The 21884-nt window shown below is 45.3% G+C and overlaps 2 protein-coding genes across 2 annotated transcripts; one reads left to right on the top strand and one right to left on the bottom strand.

Annotated features, from left to right (window-relative positions):
- Nucleotides 1-652: 652 nt before the first annotated feature.
- trub1 (TruB pseudouridine (psi) synthase family member 1) lies at nt 653-6759 on the bottom strand. Its single transcript, XM_006801641.3, has 8 exons — nt 6568-6759; nt 6383-6481; nt 4048-4103; nt 3201-3282; nt 3016-3088; nt 1462-1601; nt 1316-1372; nt 653-1241 (listed from the first exon to the last, which is right to left on the bottom strand). The coding sequence occupies exons 1-8, from the start codon at nt 6713-6715 to the stop codon at nt 1060-1062; spliced, it is 837 nt and encodes a 278-aa protein (XP_006801704.1). The 5' UTR covers nt 6716-6759; the 3' UTR covers nt 653-1059.
- Nucleotides 6760-6836: 77 nt separating this feature from the next.
- lrrc45 (leucine rich repeat containing 45) lies at nt 6837-21565 on the top strand. Its single transcript, XM_087837001.1, has 18 exons — nt 6837-7101; nt 7523-7808; nt 8238-8299; nt 8400-8470; nt 9692-9870; nt 10016-10144; nt 10236-10348; nt 10941-10999; nt 11090-11167; nt 12529-12664; nt 14144-14221; nt 14301-14412; nt 14490-14560; nt 14677-14769; nt 16339-16431; nt 17242-17415; nt 20214-20361; nt 20508-21565. The coding sequence occupies exons 2-18, from the start codon at nt 7580-7582 to the stop codon at nt 20705-20707; spliced, it is 2025 nt and encodes a 674-aa protein (XP_087693127.1). The 5' UTR covers nt 6837-7101; nt 7523-7579; the 3' UTR covers nt 20708-21565.
- Nucleotides 21566-21884: the final 319 nt, after the last annotated feature.

The following is a 21884-nucleotide window of genomic DNA, read 5'->3' as shown; positions in this document are numbered from 1 at the left end:
CGCGCGCCCCCGTCTGCCAACTTTCTAACGGCTGTAATTTAGATAAAGTGACTCCGAGAGCAAACAGCGCTGCAAGCAGCCTTAAAGACATCAAAGAAATCCACGAAACGGCTAATATTTGGACTGAGACAATCATTGCAGCTCATTGATCCGCCAGCCTCCCGTGGCGTCAGACTCCGGGCCAAAACCCGCTGATAACTCGAGTGAGCCGCCCCCCGGCAGCTGGCGCCATATATCTGCCATCGTCAGTGCAGGCCACTCACAGTCTCCTCCTCACGAGTCAACAGTATCCCAATTATCAAACGCATCGGGATGTGCCGGCCTTCCTTTGTTCAGGTTTGCAATGACCGAGGAACCGGTAACAGTGAGAAACGGCACAGAGCATGCGCTATGGACATAAAGCAGCAGGCGATACTCGGAAAATTAGAATAAGTATAACCATGCATACGCAGTCTGCACTTGTTTGGGCCCCTTTTGCATGAATTACTGCGTCAATGCAGCGTGGCGTGGATGCTATCAGCTGTGGCGCTGCTGAGGTGGAGGACTGTGGCCACATTTTGCACGATATTTGAATTCTTCGAGTTTCACCTGTGGATGTCTTCATTGTAGTGGGAGGCTCAGAAGCACAGAAATAACAGTCCACACGGGAGGTTAGAGGAGCTCAGGGGCTGTTTTACTGAAGCATGTGCATCACTGCACGGAGCAGGAAGACTTTGTAAAAGACATTTTTACATCAGTGAACTGAGTGTAGGCGCCTAGAAAACAAATCAGATCCTAAACTTACAACAAAAACTTTGATCACACTGATCTCGCCGTTCCCTCGGAGCTCCTCGCCGATCGTACCATCAGGTTATTTACTCTTCACAAATGTGTGCAGGTCAAGCAACACCTGCTGAGTCTGCTCACGTTTCTCATTATAACTGTTTGCTTTACAACTTTTAATGTCATGATGTTCAAACCTTGAACCACACATGTAACTAAAACTGAAGAGTATGAACCAAAAACCAGTCTTTACATGAAAGGAAACCCCTTCCTCTCCCCTCTGGATCCTGGTCCCGGTCAGGTGACTACCTTCTTTGGCTTCAGATGCTCCTCCTGCTGCTCTCCCTCTGAGCAGGTCTTCAGCGAGCGCAGGACGTGTTCCAGCGTCCACTGCTCCTCGTGTAAGGCGTGCTCCTCCAGCGTGAACGGGCCCTGCTTTGTCCTGGTCAGCTCCTTCACATGAGCGCAAGAGGACAGAGCTGCAGCACACAGACAGCGTTACTCAGCGACACGCCGTCGATGCAAAGGTGAAACAGGTGGAAGGCAGTCTCACCTTTTCCCAGGTCATCCACCAAACTTCTGACGTAGAACCCACCACCACACTCAATATCTGCAACACGAAGGAAAGCGAAACATTCAGCCAAAGAGGACACAACACCAAGTTTGAGAGGAGTCGCTGTGGGAGGCAACGTGTCGAACCCAGAGTGAAGAGAGGAGGCTGGAACTCCTGCAGGGTCAGGTTGTACACCGTGACCGGCCGGGCCGGTTTGGCATCCACCTTGTGACCTTTCTTCAGCAGGACAGACAGACGCTGGCCATCCTTTTTTAATGCCGAGTATCTAAAACGATTATAAGAAAAGAGTTAAAAATATACACATTTAGCACTAAGAACTGTTTTTATATAAACTCCATGTATAACGACACAAAGGCACTGCTCCTGCATCAGTGAACCATTTACCCGTGAATCAGCACTGCAGTGGAGGCAGTGAGCGAACAGTGACCTCCAGAGGCTTCATGGGTCACTGCGCTACATTAATAAGACAAAAACCCTCAAATGTTTAAAGAACTTTGAAAGCTGGATCATTGAGAGGCCTTTCATTCATTCTCCCAGAACGGCATTGAAGGACACACGATCAGTTTACTGCAGCTGGACATTTAGATCTCAGAGCATCTTCACACAGAACCGGGTCCACACTCCGCCCTCAGTGAGCCCACACGTCACTTCTTAGCCTTTACAACAATCTCTGATCATATCATTAACATCAAACTGGCTGCACATTCAAAGAAAACTGGTTTCATTTCAGCCACTGGTTCAAGCCTCTGGCGTCTACTGCAGCGTGTTGTGTGCTCTGCTGTGAAGGCGATTGGCTGCAGACTCCCATCTCTGCAGGACCTGTGCACCTGCAGGACACTGGGGCGTGCAGCTGGGATCACAGCTGACCCTTCTCACCCTGGTCTGTTTGACCTGCTCCCCTCAGGCAGGAGGCTCCGCTCCATTCGCACCAGAGCAGTTTCTCCTCTGCTGTTGGACTCATGAACAATAACCGTATGACTGGTCCCACCACTAACACATGGTCCCATACTTCTCTGCATCTGTTCCACTTTTGCACACATGTATATATTAATCTGCAGCACTTTTCATCTTCATGTTTATTTAAGTGTTTGCCTTCATTTCCTAATGTTGTAAACCTGCTCAACATTTGGCAACAAAACCTTTTCTGATTCTGATCTTTGCTTGTGTGGACTCAAAACGATGGCACGGCTAATGCTCCTCAGAAAATGGAAACAGTTTCTCCACACATGGACATGTAGACCTATTTTAACAATCACAGTCATTTTGTGGTTCCCTGATTTGAATTTCCCGGCTGCATCAGCCAACCTGGCAACCTGGAAGTGTCTGTGATAAAGCTGGAAATCCACATCGAAGACGAACCGTCCAAAGCTGTCATCGCTGTTCAATTCATGCACCTTCATGTAAGGTAAGCATCGAACCACTGCACCACAGAGCTGCTAAATGACTGCAGCCCCCAAAAAGGAAACTCACATGACCCCCACGTTTATACATCTACCATCAAATCCAACACCATCCCAAACAAGCACAGAAACAGAGGACGTGAAGTCCTGAGCTGCTGCTCTGACACGTTTAGGTTTCGTTTTCTGTAAAAGAAGATTTCATCTTAAGAAATAAACATTTGGTTTGATCGAACTAATGCTTCAGATGTTTGGATGTTGACTCCCAGAAGCCGTACTCACAGCGGAGGCACTTGCATGATGTCACCAGTGAAAGCTTTCAGCTTTTCCTCCACGTCCAGCCTGGTTATGTGTTCTAGAAAATGTATGAAAACACGAGTCACTGAGAGACAGACGTAAAGGAGAAACCGAAGTTTGCAGATTCTCCTGCATCTGAAAGATCGAATGAACCGATTTACACCATTTACCAAAACCTTTCTCCAGAGTCACGCTGCCGGTGGCATCAAGAGTGTCTGTTGCTTTTCCAAACTCTCCAACGGCAACGTATTTCTGAAAAACACACAACATGTGTCACGTTTGTATCACACCAAGTTCATCCACAGTTAACAAGTTACAGGAATCATTCATTTGTCATCGCAGACATCTAAAGTTCACGAGGCGTTCGAGTCTGTTGTATACACGCTACACAATGTCCTTATCAATATATTTGCATGTGCACTTGTACCTAAAAAAGTGCGTCTTCTACACACAGAGGTTTGTGTTGTGGTTTCTAACAGCTCGTTAGTACCTGTTAGATCTGCTACCATGAAAGCAGGAACAAACCAATCAGCACGCATCGACACAATGCTAGAAGTTCACGGGGGAAACTTCACTGTGACACAAACTAAAGGTCGTTTTATGTGGAACATGTCAGTGTGCATCTGTTAAACCAACATGTTTGGCTTCGTCCAGGTAACGACATACAGTCAGAGCTCGGCTGTGCTCGTCAGCATGCACAAAAAACTCAGCCACGCACAGCAGTGCAGCTCTGACCTGCAGTAACGCAGCTCTGACCTGCAGTAACGCAGCTCTGACCTGCAGTAACGCAGCTCTGACCTGCAGTAACGCAGCTCTGACCTGCAGTAACGCAGCTCTGACCTGCATCAGTGCAGCTCTAACCTGCATCAGTGCAGCTCTGACCTGCAGTAATGCAGCTCTAACCTGCAGTAATGCAGCTCTAACCTGCAGTAATGCGCGGTGCCTCGCACTTCTCACCAGACGTCATGCTTTAATGCACATGTTAGTTTAGTTCAAACAGCAGTGAAGCAAACTGACCTTTGACCCAGTCAACATTGTGCTGAGCATTTTGGTGCCGTTCCCAACACCAACAACTGAAACAAAGAGAGTCCAATGATTAAAGTCCTGCTGGTGCCCCCTACAGGTTGAAATGTTCACTGAACTCATGTTTAATTCATTCATCTCATCAAAGTTCAGCAAACTCAGAATACACTGAAACATTTATATTACGTGTTCATCTTTGTGCTTTAAGTTGATAACAACCTTTATTCCCTTCTTCATGACATCATCACTGGGACTTTGCGAGCAGCAGTGAAGCGGCTGCTTTTCCCTCAGACTGACCCAACATCACCTGACTGAACAGCTTTGCTTATGCTTACGGACGAGGTGGAGGCGTGCTCTCGCCTCGCTGTGCTGCGGAGCGCAAATCAGACAACACGGCATCGTGCTGCAGGATGTTGTAGCAGCCATGCTGGTTAAGAGCCGTCTTCCAATCAAAGCCATGCCACACTGTGGGAAACGTGCACATATTTGTCTTCTGCACCTCACAAAGGCACAGCAGCTGGAGCATCAAATCTCACATTATCAAAGTCCATATTTGGACTCGTTTAACGTCTTTTGCTTGTATTTCTTGGTGCACATGGTTCCTTTCGTCATGACAAAGACACTTCAGGTTAGCTCTGACTCCATTTTCACTGCTTTTCAAAAGACCAGTTTGGTCTCTTTACCCAATTTTCCCTTTGATGGTGACTGTGGGTTAAATTCAACCACAGTGAATTAATTTTTCCTAAAATTATGGGTGTGGCCACTTTGCCAGACGTACCAGCACAATCAGCAGGGTTGTCTGGTAGGTTCATCTCTGCTAACTGGAGTCAATGGACCAGACTTCTGCACTTTTAGCTGCTTTATAAAACACTTTAATAAAGATAAGAACTGCAGTTGGGCTCATAAGTTATGAGGAAAATCGAGTCCTATAACATCATTGTTCAACGACAGTGGTTTAACTTGCATTTGAAGGAGGCCATCATTGATTTAAAAACACAAAAACAAAATACAGCTATCAGAGAGCAAATTACCAATGTAGTCCGTTCTTAAAAAGATGGAAAGCACGGGCCACCCAGAAACACCTAAAGGCCCAAAAAACACTGAAGAAAATTTAAATGAATTCTTCATGTGAAGAAATAAAAATCCTGACACGACATCGACTCAAGTCCCAAAAACAGTTGAGGAGCTCGGCCTGTCATTGTTAAAACCTACGCCATGGTGCAAACCACTGGTTACACTCAAGCCCAAGAAGGCCGGACTACATCTGCCAGGAAACATTTAAAAGTCACAGTTCTGGAGAAAAAACCCCACTTTTGTCAGGTGAAACTGAGATAAATTTGTACAAAAATGATGGGAAGACAAACAGTATGCAGAAGGAAATGAAGCATACCACATTATCTGTCAAACATGCTGGAAGCAGCATTATGGGCTTGTACGGCTGCCAGTGGAACTGTGCCACTTAAAGATGGTGTGACTGCTGATAAAGCAGCTCAGAGTTAGACAAAGGGGACACTGACAAACTGGGACACTGACAAACTGGGACACTGACAAACTGGGACACTGACAAACTGGGACACTGACAAACTGGGACAGCCTGTTCTACACTGCAGAAATGCAGGAGAAAACACCTGATAGATCTAACGAGCTGCCCATAGACACTGATGCTGTTCCCACTGGCACCTTGGTGGAAGTGAGAGAGAAGGAAAGACAGGAGTGTGGAGGTGCTGCCTGAACATCATCTGTGATATCAGTGCACCTCCCCAAGGTTGTGTTAAAAAGTCCACCAGCCTCCCTCCTACACATCTCCACACCTGCACAGGTGTGTCATCTGGACCATTCCACTCTTCATAGAGGATGACGGGCCAGCACCAGGAGTTCACTGCGTATGATATAGCTATATATCAAAACAATAAGAAGATCAGATTTTACTATATTTTATCCATAGAAAAATAGCAAGCATGTTGTCATAGGAAATGCAGGAGTCACGATGTCGCGGACTTTCTCAGGACACGCGTGGGAAGAAAAATGTGCAAAAGAAAAGAAAATGCAACAACTTCTAGACAAACAACGTGTATATCTCAGGAATTTGTTATCAATATAAATCAATTTGATCTTAATAGTGAACTCTGTCGTTCAGAGACACGCGTGACTGAATCAGACTGGGGTGATGTGGAGCAGCCCTGAAGCTCGGGCCCTGTCGGTGCTTTACCGATAATAACAGTAAACACGGAGGGTGGGACTGACCCCCTCCCCCCTCCTCCCAGGGCAGGAATGACAACAGTCGCACGTGGCCCAGCACCGGGACGTGAACGCTAGCCTAGCCGCTTACCCAGCACCCCGCTGGCAGCGCTGTCCAGCGTCCCTCCGTGTCCCATCTTCAGGCTCTGATTCTTCCTCTTCCGCGGGTTTGGATTTTTGACTCCCGCCTCTGAAAGATAAAGCGACACAAACGGTTTACGCTCAGCTCTCCGCAAACACCGGGCTGGACGTCCTGCGGCTGTTTGGTCCCGTTACCCTTGAGCAAAGCTTCCTTGAGCACATTCAACACGTCCGCGGAGGTCGGCCCTTGTTTTTTATATATCGCAAACAATCCGTTTAAAGCCTGTAGTTGTGACAAAGAGCTAGCTATCGCAGGGACGGTGTTACTGACGCTCCCGGCCATGCTCGCTTCTCTGTTCTTTGGCTAATGTCCATCTTCTTCTTTTCCCCTCAGTGGCAACTATGCGACCCGTTGTTGTCTTTACTGCCCCCTGCTGGTTGAGCAAAAACTTCTTCCTTCTGCATGAATATTATTAAACAACACGACGCTTAACAACCTTCTGTTTTTGACGATCTGTTTAAACAGTATTACAGGCAGTCTCAGCTCACACAGATCAGGCCTGATAAAAACGAACAAACAGATAAATACAGACTTATTTTTTCGAAACTACGTTGACCAACATGCTTTGCGTCAAACACTTCCTAGTTACTCTGCGCCCTGGTTTCCTTTTTCTGTCAGCTGGTCGAGCTACAACAACAATACCTGTCAGGACGACCGTTTTGGTGGAGGTCTGTGTTTTTATCTTAACCTGAAATTATTATTTTGATCGCTAGTCACGAAATCCGGTTTAAACACCTCCTTACTTTGATCGTCGGTTTAAGATTTGATTGTCCCGCGCGAGCCTCTGACTCGCGTGGAGATAGCTCCTCGCGTCACTTTCATTCAAAACTGGCTGCTCAGCGTGGCTCTGCCTGTTACAAGCTACCGTGTAAATACACGTCAGTACGCTTTACATGCACACAGCTGTGCAGGCTGGTCGCTACAGTGCTCACAGTTGAGTCAGTGTCGTGTGATCGTCAATTACTTCTTAAATTCAGCGAAAGCTCGGCGTTTTCGTTATTGATGAATGAATCTTTGATACAAAGAAAATCAACAGCACATGTATAGACAGCAGCAGCAGCAACTTTTGTCTCTCCTTCTTTTCACCAGTTGGTCTGAGGACGGAAAGCTCTGCTCATCACATGATCAGGAGTCTGCAGAGCCTGGATGGAGGATTTCAGGCGGATATACCTCCGTCTGTGTAAGGAGGGCGGCGTGGAGCCTCAGGAGGGGGTTGTAGCTCAGCTCCAGGAGAGCAGGTCTGCTCAGGGCTCCAGACTGGACCTGAGTGGACAGAGCCTGTCTGCAGATACCTGCTCGGTGCTGGCTAAGGCCTTCCATAAGGATACTGTCTTTACTGAGGTGTCACTCAGCGACTGCATGCTCAGCGAGGAGGGTGCGTAAGGACAGTCTTTATGTCATGTGGAGAATTATACAGTATGTGCAAGGGTATGGTGCTCGGTGATGTGGCCCTGCCCGAGTCACACTGCTGCGGCGCGTCTATTTAATGTACTTTAGTCAGTCTGATGATTGATAAAACTATCAGAACGAGTGTGTTCGGCTACATATCACACAGATGCTGTGACAAAAAGTCCTGAACACATCTTCACAGAGTTTGCTCTGCTTGACTTAGAAGGATAAATGCAAGCAGTCTTTTTTAAATGCAACAAACAAACAGAGAAATAGAAAATATTCATATAGATCTTTTTTCTCATTAGCATAATGAACCACATCTGCTGCTCTGGTAAATATTGTGACTCAGGATGCTGAGTGCAGGTTAAACTTCTGTGTGTGTGTTAGTCACTGTGCTGTGTGCGACTCTCAGGTGCCAGAGTGCTCCTCAGTGGACTGTTTGACAACACGACTGTCAAAGTCCTGGATCTGAAGGTACCAGCTCCCAAATCAGACTCTCCACACACGGTGACACTAGAGTTAAATTATTGCACAATATCTGTGTGTCCTTAGGTTGTGTTTTTATTGTTCACAGGGCAATAACCTGAGATCATCAGGAGCTGAGGTGCTGGGACAGTTGTTGGCACAAAACAAGACGCTGCGCAGGTAAGACTCGTGCTTTTCCCGTCTGTGTACGATTTCCTTCCTTTCCCTTATGGCTGTTAATAGTTGTGTAGTACCAGTTTACAACAACAGATCGTAAGCTGTGTTTTAACAGCAGGAGACCTGTGAAGCCCACAGGCTGAGTGTAGAGACACGCAGACACTTTAGTGATCACACAGAATATTTAGTAGTTGAGTTAACCACACAAAAACCGCTGTAGTCACTTCTGTTTGTGGTGAGAAACACTCTGACTTTGTATTTCACCACAAACGAGTTTCAATCAAACAACCAAGATGTGAACAAGAATATTGCATTTGTGGGAATTAAAGCGATTTTCAAACACATGACATGAAAGTAAGAGCAGACAGCCTGTAGTGTGGGACATCGTATCCTGGGAGGTCATCATACTGAAAACAAAATAAACCCATCAGAGAGACAGCAGAAACGTGACCCAGTCTCATCACGCATTTCTGATCATTGAAGGAATCTGTCAGCACTGAAGAGTGTCCCTAATTAATTCAATTCAATTTTATTTATATAGCGCCAAATCACAACAAAAGTCGCCTCAAGGCGCTTCATAGATACAGAGAAAAGCCCAACAATCATATGACCCCCTATGAGCAGCACTTTGGCGACAGTGGGAAGGAAAAACTCCCTTTTAACAGGAAGAAACCTGCAGCAGAACCAGGCTCAGGGAGGGGCGGGGCCATCTGCTGTGATTGGTTGGGGTGAGAGAAGGAAGACAGGATAAAGACATGCTGTCAAAGTGAATCAATGTTTTATTTTTTGTGTACAGGTACAATTTGGTTAAAAAACAGACATAAAATCATTTGTTCTTGCCAAAACTGGGAAGTGTGTGACGACTAATCATTTTTATACAGATATCAGACATTAGGACATAGGTACAGTACACTTTTTTTAATCCTTGGGCAATTAAAACTACCATCTACACAACACTTTAAAAATATCTAAATGGCCCAAGCTACTAGGGAAATGTCTACATTGGCACGCTGAGAAGTTGGAAGAGAAGCTGACAGTTGGCTAAACACTTAACACAACAGCTGTAATATTTAAAAAATAAATAAATTATAAACCCCAACTAGAAACAAAGGTGTCTTACGCTGAGACCACTAGCCATGAGTTCTGGAGTGTGCACAGACAGGTTCCTGTCTGAATTTAGGAGTCCTTTAAGTGAAATTAACTGGCAGTGTTTGGTCTTTGCAGGCTGGTGCTGGAGTGGAACGCGTTGGGCGTGTGGGACGAAGCTTTCTCGCTCTTCTGCAGCGGTTTAGTTTCCAACTGCGCGCTGACACAGCTGGACCTGCGCAACAATCAAATCAACCACCATGGAGCGTCGGAGCTCGCTCTGGCACTCAGACGCAACAGCACGCTGGAAGTTCTAGGTGAGTCTAGCTGGTTAACCTCATGTACCGTGTTGTTTGGTAGAAAGAGCAGCCTCCGTCGTATGGCAGCATCGTACGTTTAGGTTGTAGAGGCTGCTGTTGTCATCAGCAGATGGTCCATGCTAACTCCTCTTACCTTCCTCAGATCTGAGGTGGAACAATATCGGTCTGCTGGGAGGCAGGTCCATGCTGGAGGCCCTTCAGAACAACAAGAGCGTAGTGCAGCTGGAGATGGCTGGGAACAACATTCCCGGTGACACGCTGAAGGCTCTCGGTAAGTCCTACCTGAGGTCGTAACGCTAGCAGCATGGCTTTGTTAGCGTTACTGTTGCACGGTCACGCTGAGAGCCATCTTTACCTTTCAGAGCAGGCCACAGGGCACAACTCAGACAGGCGCTCCACCCTGAGGGAGAGCCGCAGCCGGACACAGGTCCTCAGCAAGGAGATTCAAACACTGAAGGAGGAGAAGGGCCGGCAGGTAACCTCGCATTCCCGAACTGCACCACAGGTCAGCCAATCACCTCCAAGAAACATTTCTCCCAGAGAAGCGATCAGAAGTCTACAACCTGTCTGGATACGGGACTTCTGATCCTCCCAGCACTCGCACCACCAGTAGGAAATCCCAGTGCATGCACTCCTGTAGCTATAGCCCACTGTGATGACAGATCCACAGATCTACAGACCACAGCATGATTCTGGTTTATTTTCTGTGTAGTGATGCACCTTTGTTTACTTTTCCAAAGAGACAAATGCAAACAGATCAATGTCAAAAAGCAATTTGCACTCGAGAGGTGAGTGCAGCTGTTTCTCATCACATAGTGGACACGCAGCCTACTTCCAGCTCAGTGTCCCATAAATAGCCAAGACACACACATCGGTACAACTCAGGTTAACGTTTGGACTGAGCTGATAAAGGTGCAGCGAGGGTTGATGAGTCTGATATCTGCACGGTTGTCTACACAAATTTGTAATGTGTAGTCGGATATTTCTGTGAGTCATAACGAACCACAGTAATGCCCAGTGGGGTCAACATGTCCACATAACCCACTCAGATTAAACTTTTGTTTCAGTTCCTAAGCCTGATGGAGACCATAGACAGGCAGAGGGACGAGATGGGACGCTCCAGTAGGTGAGTGGGGACTCTGTGGCCTCTGTGGAAGATGGCGTGTGGAGACACCTGCGTCCTCTTATGATTCTGTGACTTTCTCTCTGTCGTCAGGTCAACCTCCGTTCAGATCGGCCAACTTCAGGAAGCTCTGAACGAGAGAAAGTCCGCTGTCAACTCTCTCACCGCAAAGTAAGCGTTTCCTCCTCCGTCAGTCCTCGTCCAGTAAACAGCCGTGTGAGAAGACGGCTGCTCGTATGTGTGGCTGCTGCAGTCATACAAGAAGAAAGCACGAGGATCACTTTATATCAGGAGACTTGGCGCTCAAAAAAAGCCAGTCATGTCGTGCTGCCGCGTGTGAACACGAGGTTGTAATGCTGTGAAACTGTATGTGTGCCCAGCAGGTGTGGAGGAAAGCTCGTTACATATACTTTGTTACAGAGTCACAGAATGTTTGTTTTTGTGGGTTTGAGACCCACTGAGCACTGAAGTGATCGTTGTCCTGCTGGATCTGATCTGAGATGGTTACAGAGTAGCTACAGGGACGTTTCTGGGAGGCTCAGTCAGACGGTGGATGGACGTTTACAATCCAGCAGAAACGCAGGGTTCTGACTTACTTCAAGGTCACAGCTTTCAGATGCTGTGGATACATGTGGATTCAATTCAGTTCAATTTTATTTATATAGCGCCAAATCACAACAAATGTCGCCTCAAGGCGCTTCATAGATACAGAGAAAAACCCAACAATCATATGACCCCCTATGAGCAGCACTTTGGCGACAGTGGGAAGAAAAAACTCCCTTTTAACAGGAAGAAACCTCCAGCAGAACCAGGCTCAGGGAGGGGCGGGGCCATCTGCTGTGATTGGTTGGGGTGAGAGAAGAAGACAGGATAAAGACATGCTGTGGAAGAGAGACAGAGGTTAATAACAGATATGATTCAATGCAGAGAGGTCTGTTAATACATAGTGAGTGAGAAAGGTGACTGGAAAGGAAAAACTCAATGCATCATGGGAATCCCCCGGCAGCCTACATCTATTGCAGCATAACTAAGGGAGGATTCAGGGTCACCTGGTCCAGCCCTAACTATATGCTTTAGCAAAAAGGAAAGTTTGAATCTTGAAAGTAGAGATAGTGTCTGTCTCCTGAATCCAAACTGGAAGCTGGTTCACAGAAGAGGGGCCTGAAAACTGAACAGCACATGCAAAAATGTCCCCAGACATCTTGTAACTGAAGAATTTTTGCATGAAGCCACAGCCAAAAAGTGAGCAAGCTGAGGAGAGCAGTGGACAGTTATGCAAAAGGCAGAGGAGATATTTCTGCCAAAGAGGGAATTTTACCAGCAGACAATTATGGTTTCCAGTATCCAAACATGATAGCAGTTCTTTGTTTGTCCTGTTTTCCTGACAGGAACGTCAGGAACGTCTCGAGGCTTGGCACAGACGTCAGTTTGGACAAAGGATTAGCTGATTAGAGTTTGATAGTCAGAGATTAAAGATCAGTGTAACCGGGGCCTCAAACATGCGTTTAACAGCATCATCTGTTGTCGTGCAGGCTGCAGATGACAGAAGCTGCCCTCGCACTCTCTGAGCAGAAAAACCAAAACATGGGAGAGCTGCTGTCTCGACTGAAAGCTGAGAAAGAAGAACAGAGGGAACATCACAGCAAAGAGAGGAAGAAAGAGCACGAGGTACAGAGCGATGGCAGCTTTACCTTTAAATGGTAGGACACTTATAAACGAGCTGAAACACGTGACCGATGAGGTCACAGAGTCAGCAGACAAATCCAGTAATACTAACACATATTAACATCATGCAGAGCAGAGGATGTTATAGTGCTGCTGAAAACCCAACAGTGCAGTTAGCTAGCTTTTTCTCGCAGTAATTTTCAGTGACCATAGAGACAAAAAGGAGGTTTGACTCTGGTTTGTAAGGAATAATGGATCCAGTCCTGCTTTAAAAGTGGCTGCATGATCACATCACATAGAGACAACGGAGCCGAGAGCCTGACACCATGATGTCAGGAGAACAACATGCCGGAGCTCGCTGTGGCTGCAGGGAAGAGGCTGATACCTCCTCTTCATCGAGGTGGAGAGAGTCAGCTGCTTCAGCTTGTGAGAATAAACATTAGTGATGATGTTTGATGCTCACAAAACAGCAACACAGTGGCTCCTCTTCCTAAGGTGGCTGAGGAGGACTGGCACAGGCGGACGTATCACCTCCTTCTGTCATCCAGAGTATTCTGTGTGGCTGCATCACATGCCATGATGGCACCGGATACCGGTAATTTACGTATGTAATTTACGTTGAGTAGGCTAACCACGTTATTACATTAATGCATGTAAGGTGAACTAGCAAACACCATCATAGCTACATGCGGCTGTCTTCTTGTTTGATGGCAGATACTCCCTTCACCCTGGACAAAAAGGCTAAAATGACCAAAGAAAAAGTGGAAAACAGTTAAACATGAGAGGTTTTTGGACAAAGTTTGTGTTTTTTCCATTGTTTAAGCTGCTTCCAGCCAAGAGTGATACCATATATGCCCCATAGCTGCAGAAAAGGCTAACATTGTTATCTTTTTACAAAAAACAGCTGAACATGAGAGGTTTTTGGACCAATTTTGTGTTCTCCATTCTTTAAGCACCGGTTCGAGCACCGTTTAAGCACCGGCACCGTTTCAAAAGTACCAGTTAAAACCTAAACGATACCCATCCCTAGTCCCACCTATAGAGTCTTCACATTCCTGCTGTGGGCAGGTGTTAGCGGAGCATCCACACCTGAAACAGCAACAGTGATACAGCAGTAGAAGTTTCAGTCCACAAACCAGCAGCTGCTGAACTGATGAGAACGACTTCACCCGCAAACCAAACTCACTCTACAAACGAGTTGATTTCAAATTGCACATAATTCACATATCCCAGAACATTTATGTGCATGCACACTACTGCAGACATTAAAGTACATATTAATATAGAATTTTTACTAAGTAGTGTTTTAATGCACAAAATTCAAAAAACTTTGAGTCTTTGGCAGTTTGGTGGTCGTGTGTACGACCACGTCACACATTTGAGGGAGATCTTCTTCCAACGACACCTGACGTGTGTGTGTGTGTGTGTGTGTGTGTGTGTGTGTGTGTGTATCACTGTCACCTCTCTCCGTCCATCCTGTAGGACGCTGCACTGAGACAGGGAAAACTCCTCAGAGACATCCAGAACCTGACAGACACCAACGGTCAGCTGAAGACTAACGTACGAGGCCATCTTTTCACATCATTTGCACTTTGGTATTTGCACTGTGAGCACTCTGGGATGTTGGTGTGTGTGTTAGGTGGAGGAGGTGGAGCGCAGGTGTAAGTCTCAGCAGCAGCTGATCTTTGAGCTGAAGCAGGAGCTGACCACCAGCACAGCTGAGCTCAAGCTGCGACTAGCCCAGGCTGAAGGTAACGTTATCAGCTATGAACACATAAAGTCCTTTTGTGACGTGAACGGCAGCAGAGATTTCCTGTGTGTCTGACAGACCGCTTGGAATCAGAGAAGCGAAGGTCCAAGCAAGCCCTGGATGACATGGACAGTCTCCGGCAGAAAGAGGTGTGCTGTCGGGCGGCACACAGCGCCACGCAGAGGAATCAAAATAAGAGCAAAATGTTTTAATAGATGGAGTCATTTTAACAACATCAGTTACTGAAAGTTTATGTTCTGTGAAGGTGGAGCATATAAACCGACATCTAGAAGAAAGCGAGCGAGCCCTGCAGGATCGCATTTTCAAACTGGAGGGACAGCGGATACAACTGGAGGAGGTCAGAGGTCACACCACTCAAACTGCAACGCAACATACAAGTATTTATATGTTTACCACAATCAAAGTGATCCGTGCCAGTGTTACATCATCCAAATCTGTGACAGAGGAACTTGGCATAAGATACACTCTTGTATAGGGATGCACCGATACCGATACTGTAAAATGTGTGTGTACTCATACTCGTAAAAGTTAACCGATACCATGAACCGATACCAACTTATTTCATTAATCAGAGGGTGGCTTGTCATTTCTGTTGTAGTTTTTTAGATTGGCCACTAGGGGGCCAATTATTATTTTATTTATTATTTATTTAATAATAATTATTTTGTTTGTTTGTTTACAATATGGACACTCTGCAATAACTTAAAAGTTTATTTTATTCTCAAACCTAATTTGTATTTATGTTATTCCAAACAGAAGTGTTTATTTATTATTCTGAAAGCTCGAGACAGTGCCAATAGTTCAGTGATATTTTGTTAAATTACAACGTGGAGACTCTGCAATAATTTAACAGAAGTGCTTATTTTTCACTTGAAATTTTTTTGTGGTCATTTTTATTAAGATTTTATTTTTTATCGACAGGGAATAAAATAAAACCTGTCTTCCAATTCATTGTGTTTGTGTGTGTGTGTGTGTGGTAGAAGTATTGTTTTTGTACTCTGTATCGACAAGTACTCAGATCTAAGTATCGGTATCGTATCGGTTTGAAAAAATTGGCATCATTGCATCCCTACTCTTGTATCATCTGGCTTCATGGACAGATAGAGCTGGGTGTCATCTGCATAGCAGTGTAAATGTATGCTATGTCTTCTAATGATGCTGCCTAGGGGAAGCATGTATAATGTAAACAGAATTGGTCCTAGCACTGAACCCTGTGGAACTCCATAATTAACCTCAGTGTGTGAAGAGGACTCTCCATTTACATGCACAAATTGGAGTCTATTAGATAGATATGATACAAACCACTGCAGTGCAGTACCTGTAATACCTACAGCATGTTCTAATCGCTCTAATAGGATATTATGGTCAACAGTATCGAACAGATCCAAAACTGGAGTCTCTGATTTTGATCTGTCATATTGTGAATGGAAGATATATACATAAACTGAAGGCTGTCAGTGATGATATCAGAATAGTGACAGATCCAGGGATGTACGAGCTTTAACACAGAGCCTGTATTTAAGTTTGTTTCTTTACTATATTTAAGGTTCAGCGACAAAGACTGTGGGTCTCTGTTTATTTAAGGATTGAAGGGTCAGCTTTCCCCAACTGTATATTCCAGACAGTTATTCAAATCCACAAGCAAACACCTCTTTGGCACCAGGGAATTTCCCAGTTATCAGGCCAAACTGAAGGTGACTGTAGAGAGCATGGGACACCTTGGTACTGCAGAGGACGATGATAAAACCACAGCTGCTGCCCACAGTTCAATAAAACAGTTTCCCTGTAATCTGGGAGCATTACAGAATAAATGACAGTGAAGTGGAACTCTTAATCCTACACCCAGAGTGGGAGTGAACACCCCGAATGTGTTTCTCATGATGATCTGTCGTCTCATCTGTTCCAGGAACTGAGTAAAGCTAAAGCAGCGTTTGTGGCAGAAAGGGCCCAGGCAGAGGAGGAGCTGGGAAGAGTGCGAGCTCAAGCGCGTTTGGAAGAGGTGAGTTCAAACTTTGGTCACTTAGTGACTCACAACCTTCGTTTTCAAAGGTGGTGAGTGGAGAACGAGCATCTCCACTTTTCTTTCTCCACCCACCACTTTGTCTTTGACTAGCAGGACGAGTCATTTACTCAGAGCTCACCGACCCAACTGTCATCATGCTGTGTGTGTGTGTGTGTGTGTGTGTGTGTGTGTGTGTGTGTGTGTGTGTGTGTGTGTGTGTGTGTGTGTGTGTGTGTGTGTTGACCTGCAGAAACAGGAAGAAGCGTCTCGCTGTCTGTAAATCTCTAAATCTTGTACATGAATTGATGACGGTCGATTTCCCAGAGACTCCCTAAAAATGACCTTAAATGTATTTTTCGAGCGTCTTGAAAATGGTCTAAGCTGAGTAAAAAACTCTTTTTACTTTGCTTTGAGCTCCAGTGACCCTGCAGTCATAGCATCAGGCAGAGACGAATGAATTACATTTTACATTTCTTTGAATGGGTTAAATGCAAACTGCACCATATTTTATTTAATATATGAACATTTTGACGCACAGTGAGCACAAGCTCGCTGGTAAAGACAAAAAAAGAAGGCAAACTGACTCCACAGGTTCTTCTGTAGAATAAACGCTCTCTCCTTTAGTTACACAGATTTGTTGATTTATCACATAACTGATCACAGAATCAATATGGGCAACTTATTGGGATTGCATCATATTGTAAGTTTGCCTAATGTTAGAAACCACTGTCACCTGTAATAGCTGGACTCTAATACCTGAGAAAGACCCTCCACAGCATTTCCTTCTGTCCTGATTCCTCTGAGCAGCAGGAGCACGTGTCGTCCTTGGAGGAGAAGCTGCGCTCGGTGCGTTCATCCCTGCAGGAGGTCCAGCTGCACTGTTCCCAGCAGAAGCAGACCATCTCTGAGCTGCAGGCCAAGAACAGCCAGCAGAGCATTGAGATGGACGGACTACGACGCAGGATAGAGGAGCTGCAGCAGGTCAGGATGCACCACCTGCCTGTCGTACAAACACCACTCCAACTGTAGCTCCTGTATCTACAGCAGAGTTTGGGCCTAGAACAGGTTTCAGCTGCACACCTCTCACTATAAGACCCACCAGCAGAGGGCGCTAAAGTACACACAGTGTTTCCTTACTTGTGTTAAACGTTACTCAGTAACAGTGAAACAGTGCAGGTTCTGAAATGTACTCAGAGTAAGGACATTACTGCCAGATACTGCTCGTGCTCTGTTATCATCACAATCAAATAATATTAGCACATAACAGTAAAACCTCTGCCTCCACATCTAAACAGAGAAATGAGTACTAGGGTGGATTTTGATTCTCGATTTATCGATTAAAATCGATTCTAGCTTGCATAACGTGATATTGATTCATTAAAATCCTGAATCGATTTTTAAATATAATTTTATTTTGCCCGAAACGCCAGAATCTCAGGTTAAACCTCACAAACAACAACCAAACAGTAAAACAGTAAATGAGAGCAGGAGCACGGATTCTGCAGAGAGACGTAAACACAAAGCTTGGACCCGCCGACGCATCAGAATCAGTGAGATGTCGCCTTTCTCTCGCTGATTCTGATGCGTCGGCGGGTCCGAGCTTTGTGTTTTTGCCCTTTTTGCGCCGATTCTGAAGCTGCAGGTTTTATCTCTCTCCAAACAATATTGACCGAACCAGCAGCAAAAGAAGATCCAAACTACGCTTCACATAAACATCGTCATGAATTCACTCTGACTTTTGCTGTTTTGCTTCCACCAGGATAAAATCACACTTCATGCACAGCTCTCTCTCTCTCCCTCTCTCTCTCTCTCCCTCTCTCTCTCCCTCTCTCTCTCTCTCTCTCTCTCTCTCTCTCTCTCTCTGTCTGTAGTTTCCCGTCTAAAAATCTGTTTTCTGCATTATTCGCTTGCTTGTTACGCACAAGTTGTTTACAGCCTGTCGGCTGCTGTTTTTTTCCTTTTACTTACTTTCGAAAAAGAAAGCCTCATTTCTGCTCTTCAACAGGCTTCTGAACTTATTAAAAATTATGCAGAATTGCAAAACGCTGTGTTTGTAATCAAACTGCTGTAACTTTGCTCTGCTTCACTTCAGCAGCATCAGGTAATGTTCAGATGTTGTTTAATGGTTTTCTTTCGTTTTTGATCGACTGCAGAATATTTTAAGGTCATCGCTATAAAAAGCAGGCCAGGAAAATCTCCTTCATGCTTTTCTCTGTTTCATCCTCAGTTACTTTGACACAAAGGCCTCTGCTGTGATGCTCACACCTTTGATAAAGTCTCACAAGTGTCAGCTTTCTTTTTATAGATATAAAAATATGGAAATGTACTGATGCATGATCTGAATTATAATATTTCTCATGGTCTGAGGCAAAATTTCCCCGATTCAAATAAAATAGAATTGAATTGAATCGTGGATCGAATCGATTCTAGAAATCAGTGATGATAGCCCTAACGAGTCCAGTCGGGGTCAAAGACGGGCAGTACTGGCTCCATGTTGCTATTGTGAGCTGCAGCAGGTCTTCTTCCTCTGCAGGCTGTGATCAGCTGACCTGTGCCGCTGCTGCTCTGAGGTTTACTGCTCTTTGATTTGATGTAACACAAGCTATCTTGACTGATTTCCTCTGCCTTCATGCACACACCTCTGCTGCAGAGCTAGCTTGATGCTGAAGCACTGCAACCACCATTTTTGGACATCTACACCAAAATAGCCATTCTGGACCATTGCACCTACTTTAATACCCGAGCATAGCTCCATAAATGATACATCAATGTTATGATTTTGTCTCCTGCATTTCTTTGTAGGCAGTAAACCTCGGTGATGCTAGATATGCAGCTAGCTTGTGTCAACAGGAAACCAAAAGACAGGAGCAGCCCTGAAAGCACAGCTACCATAGTGTTGGCTGCATACAGCCAAGCATCTGTGCAGGCTGTTGGCTGATGTAGCAGACCGAACCAAAGGCCTTATATAGGGGTGTTGAACTCCAGGCCTCGAGGGCCGGTGTCCTGCAGGTTTTAGATCTCATCCTGGGTCAACACGCCTGAATCACATGATGAGTTCATTACCAGGCCTCTGGAGAACTTCAACACATGTTGAGGAGTCATTTATCCATTTGAATCAGCTGTGTTGGATCATCTAAAGGACACATCTAAGAACTGCAGGACACCGGCCCTCGAGGCCTGGAGTTCGAGACCCCTGCTCCACACAGAAAGGTCCGGCCAGGCGGTGGAATCGAACTCTGTGAGGCAGCAGTGCTAACCACTGCACCACCGTGCTGATGAACGAATGAAAGTAACCTTAGATATCAGCAAAGTGCTACTTATATTCATTCATGAGTCCGTTTCAGAGGCATGTGGTCTGTAAACACTGTGACGTGGACGTCCAGTGACACTGTGAGGACGCCTGCAGGAACTTTTGTCCTGTAACATTGAACAGTCTGCCTTCTTTCACCTGAACAACATTGTCTGAAGGGAAGCTCCTGACTCACAGTGGAGCTGAAAATAATGAAAATATTTCTGACTGATTCCTAATCCTTGATCCAGAATGCAGCACCAAGAGCTCTGAAGAGAAGTTGTTTCTACACATAGAAAGATTTTTTCATTGGCTTTGAATTGTTCTAAAATTAAAATAACATCTAAAAAAAGAAATAACTGAAATTGAATTGAATTAAAGATGTTGAGCATGGACAAATGTGACTAGAACAGTTCCTGTCAGAGCCTGAAACGCTGAAGTAAATTGGCCTAATCTGAAGTGATAAATGAGGGGCGCTGTGCTCTTACAGGAGCTGTGCTGTAAAGACCAGGAGAAGGTGGCTGAGGTGAGCCGGGTGAGGGTGGAGCTGCAGGAGCAGATTGGACACCTCCAGGCAGAGAGGACGGCTCAGGGAGCACTTAAAGAGAAGATCAGCGCTCTGGAGAGAGAGCTTAAAGGTTCGCCGTCCGGTTTTGTTCTGGTTACTTTGAAACTTTACATAAACTTTGCGTCTTTGTGCCAGGACTGTCTGGAAGCAACCGTGTGATTTGATTCTGTGCTGCTCTCTTTCATGCTGTTCTCTCTCCGGTTTGCCGTCTTGTAGTGCTGAGTAGTAACCACAGGGAGGCTCTTCTGGACAAAGAGAGCGAGATGTCTTCCATGTTGGAGAAGCTGCGGCTGAAGGAGGCAGAGATCCATAGGATTAGGGAGGATGAGGCCAACAGAGCCAGCTATTTGCAGAGTGCCGTCCTCTCGTACATCCACGGTTCTCCTCTGGGACACCACAGCAGCCTCCAGAAATGAGCCAGCAGGGCCTCTCAGGGGTCCCGCACTGGGCAGGACATCTACTGGGCAATATAAGGCATAGCTCCACAGAGCTGAAGAATATTCTGACGTGCTCAGCAATATGAGCATCTGATAAATAATAACCATTCCTAACATAATGTTAAAAAATGACAAATCTCATCAGGACGTGCTGGGTTCAATGGTGTGCTACTTTCTTTTTTTATTGCTACTTTTAATAAATACACAGCGCACTTTTTAGTGCCAACACTTTCCACATGTGTGAAATGAGTGAATGTAGTAGAAACAACGAGGTTTTCAAACGATGAAAAATAAGAATCAGCTGTGCATTTGTAAAAGGAACTTTGGCTTCACTGAATGATGGAGCGAATGGATTTACAGTGGCTGAGGGGAAGAACTGAGAGCTGTCTGAATAAATACTGATTTCAGAAACTCCTAACAGTCCAGAGGCTGCAAGGCAGCCATCACACATCTGCAGATGTTTCACAGTCACACAGCTGTTCGCACACATCCAGGACATGGTGACTGTGACCTTCCACATGTGAAGGTCAACGCTGCTGAAAGAGTCCTGTGATCAGAACCTGGTCTTGTGTCATAAATGTCCATTTTTATGTCCTTAGCTCACACAGTACATGTGATAAACTGTACTTAGCTTTTACTGCAAGCGAGCGTCATTTCTGCCACATTTCTCCAGTTTGAGTAAACGTACATGTTTACAGTCAACATGATATTTGGTTCAGATATGCCTTAATATTGTATACTAGACACTGATGCAAAGCAGGACACCTGCTGTTTTTACATTTTATAATGAAAGTCCAAATAAAGCTGTTCTGTTTCAGGTCTGCTATCAGCGACAAACCAGCATTGCGTTGTTTTGTGTTGATGCATCGTGATTCTGTGGTTGATCTGGATTATTCTAACAGATAAGGTTACAGTAGTGATAGTGATGGTGTGGCGTGTTGTTGGGGTGGGGATGTATGAGGTCACTAGTATTGAAACTGCAGCCAAAGATCATTAACTGCCGAGATGGTTCAGGCACAAGCTTGTGGAGCTTTAACGTAAAACTGCTGCGCTGCTGAAATTCACATCCAGGGGATCGTTTAAGATTTATTTTTAATGCGTTGAAACTTTATCAATTGAAAGTTTCCACTTGTACAAGACACATTTCTTTTAAATC

Source organism: Neolamprologus brichardi, unplaced genomic scaffold (genome assembly GCF_056152115.1).
Source record: "Neolamprologus brichardi isolate AB-2024 unplaced genomic scaffold, ASM5615211v1 NODE_ptg000038l+_length_1369362_cov_1, whole genome shotgun sequence".
Lineage (NCBI taxonomy): Eukaryota > Metazoa > Chordata > Actinopteri > Cichliformes > Cichlidae > Neolamprologus > Neolamprologus brichardi.
Note: the sequence above shows the minus strand (reverse complement) of the source record. Positions and strands in the feature narration are given on the sequence as shown.

Excerpts from the sequence above, each read along its gene's own strand:
- lrrc45 (XM_087837001.1), top strand. The coding sequence starts at position 7,580 with ATGGAGGATTTCAGGCGGATATACCTCCGTCTGTGTAAGGAGGGCGGC. Across the intron at positions 10,145-10,235 it reads TGACACGCTGAAGGCTCTCG|AGCAGGCCACAGGGCACAAC; the intron begins GTAAGTCCTACC and ends TTTACCTTTCAG. Across the intron at positions 20,362-20,507 it reads TCTGGAGAGAGAGCTTAAAG|TGCTGAGTAGTAACCACAGG; the intron begins GTTCGCCGTCCG and ends GCCGTCTTGTAG.
- trub1 (XM_006801641.3), bottom strand. The coding sequence starts at position 6,715 with ATGGCCGGGAGCGTCAGTAACACCGTCCCTGCGATAGCTAGCTCTTTG. Across the intron at positions 3,283-4,047 it reads CAATGTTGACTGGGTCAAAG|AAATACGTTGCCGTTGGAGA; the intron begins GTCAGTTTGCTT and ends TGTGTTTTTCAG. Across the intron at positions 3,089-3,200 it reads GACTCTGGAGAAAGGTTTTG|AACACATAACCAGGCTGGAC; the intron begins GTAAATGGTGTA and ends TACATTTTCTAG.